This window comes from Trematomus bernacchii, unplaced genomic scaffold (genome assembly GCF_902827165.1).
Source record: "Trematomus bernacchii unplaced genomic scaffold, fTreBer1.1, whole genome shotgun sequence".
In the NCBI taxonomy this organism is placed as follows: Eukaryota; Metazoa; Chordata; class Actinopteri; order Perciformes; family Nototheniidae; genus Trematomus; species Trematomus bernacchii.
Window position 1 is genome coordinate 10,001 of NW_022987856.1, and position 7,500 is coordinate 17,500.

General features: G+C 45.1%; 1 protein-coding gene across 1 annotated transcript in view; it reads right to left on the minus strand.

Annotated features, from left to right (window-relative positions):
• The window catches only part of LOC117469105 (kalirin-like), a 52,083-nt gene that overhangs the window by 8,901 nt on the left and 35,682 nt on the right, over positions 1 to 7,500 (minus strand). Inside the window, 5 exon segments of the mRNA XM_034113481.1 lie at positions 761 to 950; positions 3,189 to 3,350; positions 4,849 to 4,951; positions 5,770 to 5,924; positions 6,678 to 6,779. Coding sequence (XP_033969372.1) covers positions 761 to 950; positions 3,189 to 3,350; positions 4,849 to 4,951; positions 5,770 to 5,924; positions 6,678 to 6,779 — 712 coding nt within the window.

Sequence of the window (7,500 nt, forward strand, 5' to 3'; positions counted from 1 at the left end):
ATAAACTTTAAATAAACTTTAAAAAGAGCCGAGGAGTTTCTGTCTGAGCGTTGAGAGGAGCAACAGGAGGGCTGACCAGTGAGGGGGCGGGGCTTAACACACCGGGGGCGGGGCGTAACATGCATTGGTTGATTGAAGAGGGGCGTAGCTTGAGATCAGAGGGGGCGGGGCTAGCAAGCTGACAATAACAAAGCCACTGCTGGTAATAACAGTGTGATCACATTTAATTAAAAAAAGAGACACATTTTTTTAAGTTTGCTAATATAATACAATTTCTAAATAATAATTAATAATGAAGAATACAAAATAAAAACAATATAAATATTGCTAAAATAATACAATTAAAAACACACTATTCCTGCACCCGATGTCACTTCCTGTTTAAATCCCCCCCTCACATCCTCTCTGCAGACATTCAATATTTACAGACACACACACACACACACACACACACACACACACGCACACGCACACGCACACGCACACACACACACACACACGCACACGCACACGCACACCACACGCACACACGCACACACACTTCCTGTCTCCTGCTGGGTCTCTGAACAATGGGGAGCTGCAGTTAAAAATAAAGTGTACCTGTATTTATTGATTTAGTTCTACCTCGTGGTTTCATCCCAACACCAGCGTTTATATCAAATGACATCATTATGCAACACTCGCCTCCTATTGGCCAACACATTGTACGTGATTGAATTTGAATTGCCCTGTGTGTTAGTGAAGGAGCTGCAGTACTCACCGCGGCCTGCAGAGGAGGAGGAGGAGGAGGAGGTGGTGGTGGTGGAGGAAGAGTTGCAGGAGGAGGAGGTGGTGGTGCCGGTGGAGGAAGAGGAGGAGGAGGAAGAGGTGGTGGGGGGGAGCAGACCCTCCATGTCTGCTGCACTGTGAGAGTGAGACAGGCAGAGGGCGCTCATCGGCAGCAGCCCCTCCTGAGAGAGAGAAACAAGACAAGAAGAAGAGAGGAGGACAGGTGAGAAGAATATCATTTAATAACTAGAGAATGCAATTCCTGAAGAAATTGCTAGTGGGAATGCTTCATGCTGAAAAGCTGACGCTGAACTGCTATGCTGAAATGTAATGTGTAAGAAAGTGAAGAATTGAGATTGAAATGAGACATGAACACTGGGGGCTTGAATGTGTGATGAGAGAAAAGAAAGTAAAAAGGCTTGGAAAAGCAGCAGAATATTTGAACTGCAAACTTTTGAACTAACTTGATGGTGAATGATCTGTTGCCATGCCAACGGCATTTGATAACATCCCATAATACGCTTAGATGCGTTGATGGCTGCATCGTTACCAAACCTGTGAAGTTTTGGGCCGTTTGGAGCATTTTCACTGAAGTTATGAGAGAACCGTGTTTCATGGCGAGCATTGTGTTGCCATGGCAACGGCATTTGAAGAAATCTCAAAACTGTCCCGTAGATGTCTTCACGGCTGGACTGTTAGCACACATGTGAAGTTTGAGCACTTTTTGAACATTTCCATAGGAGTTATAGCGACATCGTCTTTTATGGCGAGGGATGCGTTTCCATGGAAACGGCATATGATGAAACCCTATAATTGACGTAGAGCTGTTGAGGGCAGGACCATTAACCATTATCTGAAGTCTGCTGCTCTGAGCATGTCAGTTGGAGTTATGACATCATCGTGTTCCATGACACAGGTGTTTATATTTGAGCTAACGAGCTCTGTAGAGATCAAAGGTTTCCATGGTGATGTGCAGTAATCAGTGAGAGGAGAGCCTTTGCGTTGTTCTGAATGAGAGATAAACCTCTTACATGTGAACGTTTTGTTGAAGAACCGTAACAGATATTGGTGAAATTTCAAAGCGTGAAGCATGTCAAGGACCTTGAGTATCTGAAGTGTAATTTTTGTGTACTTTCGGGTTAATAATGTGGCCTTTTTGGCAGATTAACTAAAGGTGTGCGGCTGCTGCTGTGAGGAAATATCAGCCTGAAATTACAATGGGCTTTAATGGAGACATGTTGAAAGTTTTTGTCACTTCATGCCCTCAAGAGGCATTTTGTTTAATTATTTTGCTTAATTTTTTTTATCTTTCAAGCTACGAGATATTTTCCCACGTTTCTCATGAAAAATTATGTCTCAGGAATGTAGGGTTTGGGAATTATGGCAGTTTTAAAAAAAAATATGAAGGCAAAATTCAATCTGTCCTACCCTCTAGCTGTGACATCACGCACTCTAGTTAATGTTAAAATCTGAAGAAAGCCTCTTTACCAAGGTCTGAACAATGTTTAATATCTCTAACAGTAAGAATCAGATTTAAAAGTTGTGTTACACGGATAATGTCAGAAAGATGTGTAACATTTGAAAGTTGGAAGGAGGTTTCTGAGTGAAAGTATGAATGAACAGTTAGCAGTTGAAGTCGCATGAAGATTGTTCAAGTCTGAAGAATATCTCCATTGACTTCCATGTTAAAAATGTGATGTATTATGGGATGTATCTCTGGAATTATGAACGTTATGAATGAGAAAAGTAATAGCCATCGATTCCCGACCGAGCTGAACGTTTTGATGTTTGAACGGAGTTTCTGCGATGTGGAATGTGGGAGAAGAAGAGGCGCAAAATAACCCGGCGGAATAATAAATAATTTTGTGCGTAGCTTAACAGATAGTGAAAAAAAAAATTAATAATGTAAAAGTAAAAAATCAGCAAATATAATAAAAACATCAAGAAATCTACAAAAAATACCTTTAATTTATTTGAAAAATGCTGAAAAACCAACAAAAAGATCCAAAAAAAACCTCAACGTTTTGGAGGAAAAACGACAAATATATAAAAACTCATAAAATATACAAACTTTAATCTCCAGTTCCTCCCTAAATCAATAATACCGTGTGTGTCTCTCAACTGTGTGTGTGTGTGTGTGTGTGTCTCACCTGTGGGGGTGTAGTATCGGTGTGTGTGTGTGTGTCTCACCTGTGGGGGTGTAGTATCGGTGTGTGTGTGTGTGTGTGTGTGTGTGTCTCACCTGTGCAGGTGTAGTATCGGTGTGTGTGTGTGTGTGTCTCACCTGTGGGGGTGTAGTATCGGTGTGTGTGTGTGTGTGTGTGTGTGTGTGTGTGTCTCACCTGTGCAGGTGTAGTATCGGTGTGTGTGTGTCTCACCTGTGCAGGTGTAGTATCGCTGTGTGTGTGTGTGTGTCTCACCTGTGCAGGTGTAGTGTCGGTGGTCCTCACTAAGCACCACCCTTGTCTCTCCACTGATCTCTCCACTAGCTCCACCGTCTGACCGCAGCGCACCCCGATCTCTCCGGCCGCTCCGGGGGAGAAATCCAGCAACACCACGACTAACTCACAGCCTCCGGACAGCTGGGGGGTGAGCGAATCAAACACCTCCTCAGAACAGGGTTTATAGTGTGTGTGTTCTATCCACTTTAAGACATCCTAAAGGGTTAATACAACTCCTTCAAATCTACAAAATGTAACAATATTTATAATGGTCTTCTTCCCAGCTGAGGGACGCAGGGTGAGCGAATCAAACACCTCCTCAGAACAGGGTTTATATAGAGTTTTTTAAAGTATTTTTAAATAGTATTAGCCAGTTAAAGACGTCCTAAAGGGTTAATACACCTCCTTCAAATCTACAAAATATACAAATATCTGTTCTGGGTTGGTTCCTCCTCTCAGCGAGACCAAGAAATAGGACGAGACAAACGAGACAAATATAAAACATGACACCCCGTACATCACTGTGTGTGTGTGTGTGTGTGTGTGTGTGTGTGTGTGTGTGTGTGTGTGTGTGTGTGTGTGTGTGTGTGTGTGTGTGTGTGTGTGTGTGTGTGTGTGTGTGTGTGTGTGTGTGTGTGTGTGTGTGTGTGTGTGTGTGTCTCCTGGGATTAAAGGGTGTTTCCGTACAAATGCAACCCAGCTGTGAGCTGCAGCGTGGAGAGAGTAAAAACACAGGGTTAGTACTTCTACTTCAGAAATACTACTAAAAACTTCAGTCTGAGAAGTATAAACACTTAATACTAATGTTATTTAAGTAAAAGTACACAGGTTTAATCAGCTAAATGTACTTAAAGCACATTATTTCAATAAGTCTCTGTTTTAATTACTGTCCTTTCTTTAGATTCAGCCGTAACAAAGTGATCAACATTTCTATTCTTCTTCTTTCTAAAGAGTCCCCTCTACTTTTGAAATCTATTCACAGATGAATGTAAAGCCCCTAACCCCAGCCCCCTGTTCTCCCCTCTCTGTAAACAGTGCTGGGTCAGAGGTCACTAACCCCTCCCGCCCTGCAGCAGGTAAGCAAATGAAACGTACCTCAGAGCGACGCAGAGAGAAGTGAACGAGTTACAGAGGGGCGAGAGACTGAGGAAACTCCCCACACACACACACACACACACACACACACACACACACACACACACACACACACACACACACACACACACACACACACACACACACACACACACACACACACACACACACACACACACACACACACACCACACACACACACACACACACACACTGAGGTCATCAGACACACCTCTCACACACACACACACACACACACACACACACACACACACACACACACACACACACTGAGGTCATCAGACACACACACACACCCCTCACACACACTCCTAAAGTTACTGCTCAGTTTTTATGTTGGGGAGTATGGAAGAGACGCTGAACGAAAAAAAAAAACAATTGCATAAAGGGGGTGTGTGTGTGTGTGTGTGTGTGTGTGTGTGTGTGTGTGTGTGTGTGTGTGTGTGTGTGTGTGTGTGTGTGTGTGTGTGTGTGTGTGTGGTGTGTGTGTGTGTGTGTGTGTGAGAGGTGTGTGTGTGTGTACCTTGTCGCTGTCTGCAGTGTTCTGGGAGGTTCTGGAGGCGATGGACACCGTGTCAGGCTGACTGCTGGCGTCTCCAAAACTGTCTGCGTCCTCACTCGTCTCCCTGAGGGTGAGACAGGTAGAGAGACAGGTAGAGAGACAGGTAGGGAGACAGGTAGAGAGACAGGTAGAGAGACAGGTAGAGAGACAGGTAGAGAGACAGGTAGGGAGACAGGTAGAGAGACAGGTAGGGAGACAGGTAGGGAGACAGGTAGAGAGACAGGTAGGGAGACAGGTAGGGAGACAGGTAGACAGACAGGTAGAGAGACAGGTAGAGAGACAGGTGGAGGGAGACAGGTAGAGAGACAGGTAGAGAGACAGGTAGAGAGACAGGTGGAGGGAGACAGGTAGAGAGACAGGTAGAGAGACAGGTAGAGAGACAGGTGGAGGGAGACAGGTAGAGAGACAGGTAGAGAGACAGGTGGAGGGAGACAGGTAGAGAGACAGGTAGAGAGACAGGTAGGGAGACAGGTAGGGAGACAGGTAGAGAGACAGGTAGGGAGACAGGTAGAGAGACAGGTAGGGAGACAGGTAGGGAGACAGGTAGAGAGACAGGTAGAGAGACAGGTAGGGAGACAGGTAGATGCTGCTTACTACAAACTCTGCAGCCCCTTCACAATAAAATCCCTCTAGCTATTTCAAAATATAATCCTTTTTAGCTTTATTGCACTTTAATATTTAAATTGATAATTGTGTGTGTGTGTGTATGTGTGTGTGTGTGTGTGTGTGTGTGTGTGTGTGTGTGTGTGTGTGTGTGTGTGTGTGTGTGTGTGTGTGTGTGTGTGTGTGTGTGTGTGTGTGTGTGTGTGTGTGTGTGTGTGTGTGTGTGTGTGTGTGTGTGTGTGTGTGTGGTGTGTGTGTGTGTGTGTGTGTGTGTCTGACCTGCGGCTGATGCTACGCTGCCTCCCAAGCGTTGGGTTGGGGGTCTTGGGGAGGGGGATGGGTTCCCTCAGAGCCCCCCTCAGGTGACCCCTCCTCTCCTGGATCACCTGGCGGATGCTGCGGACCCACTCCTGCTTCAGCTCCAGGGACGCCGCCTGGGGGGGGGGACAGGTGACCTCGTTAGAGTGGTCAGGTGATCTCGTTAGTGTGGTCAGGTGATCTCGTTAGTGTGTCGTCAGGTATCCTCGTTAGAGTGGTCAGGTGACCTCGTTAGAGTGTCGTCAGGTAACCTCGTTAGAGTGGTCAGGTGACCTCGTTAGAGTGGTCAGGTGACCTCGTTAGAGTGTCGTCAGGTAACCTCATTAGAGTGGTCAGGTGACCTCGTTAGAGTGTCGTCAGGTAACCTTGTTAGAGTGGTCAGGTGACCTCGTTAGAGTGGTCAGGTGACCTCGTTAGAGTGGTCAGGTAACCTCGTTAGAGTGTCGTCAGGTAACCTCGTTAGAGTGGTCAGATGACCTCGTTAGAGTGGTCAGGTGACCTCGTTAGAGTGTGGTCAGGTAACCTCGTTAGAGTGTCGTCAGGTAACCTCGTTAGAGTGTGGTCAGGTAACCTCGTTAGTGTGTGGTCAGGTAACCTCGTTAGTGTGTCGTCAGGTAACCTCGTTAGAGTGTGGTCAGGTAACCTCGTTAGTGTGTCGTCAGGTGACCTCGTTAGAGTGTGGTCAGGTAACCTCGTTAGTGTGTCGTCAGGTAACCTCGTTAGAGTGTCGTCAGGTAACCTCGTTAGAGTGTGGTCAGGTAACCTCGTTAGTGTGTCGTCAGGTAACCTCGTTAGTGTGTCGTCAGGTGACCTCGTTAGAGTGTGGTCAGGTCATTAAAGTGTGTGTTATTAAAGGTGTTTCCTGTTACCTTCAGCACCGTCTTGTTGTCGGAGGTCGGGGTGCGTCCGACCCACAGAGCGAACTTACAGGCGTCGCCTTCAATGTGCTCCGTCACCCCTAGCTCTGACGTCTGAGGGGGAGAGACAGGTAGAGAGGGGAGACAGAGAGGGGGGGAGAGGTAGAGAGGTGAGACAGGTAGATATTATCTATGTTTGTTTTTTTATAATAAGTAAGGTTTTTTTAAAGTATTTTTTTTAAATCCCCCAAAAAAACTAATAAATCTTAAAAATATATATTGTTTCTTTGTAACATGTGATTGTGTCTTACCCTCAGTTCTTAGTAACATGTGATTGTGTCTTTCCCTCAGTTCTTAGTAACATGTGATTGTGTCTTACCCTCAGTTCTTAGTAACATGTGATTGTGTCTTACCCTCAGTTCTTAGTAACATGTGATTGTGTCTTACCCTCAGTTCTTAGTAACATGTGATTGTGTCTTACCCTCAGTTCTTAGTAACATGTGATTGTGTCTTACCCTCAGTTCTTAGTAACATGTGATTGTGTCTTACCCTCAGTTCTTAGTAACATGTGATTGTGTCTTACCCTCAGTTCTTAGTAACATGTGATTGTGTCTTACCCTCAGTTCTTAGTAACATGTGATTGTGTCTTCCCCTCAGTTCTTAGTAACATGTGATTGTGTCTTACCCTCAGTTCTTAGTAACATGTGATTGTGTCTTACCCTCAGTTCTTAGTAACATGTGATTGTGTCTTAAACCCTCAGTTTCTTAGTAACATGTGATTGTGTCTTACCCTCAGTTCTTAGTAACATGTGATTGTGTCTTGCCCTCAGTTCTT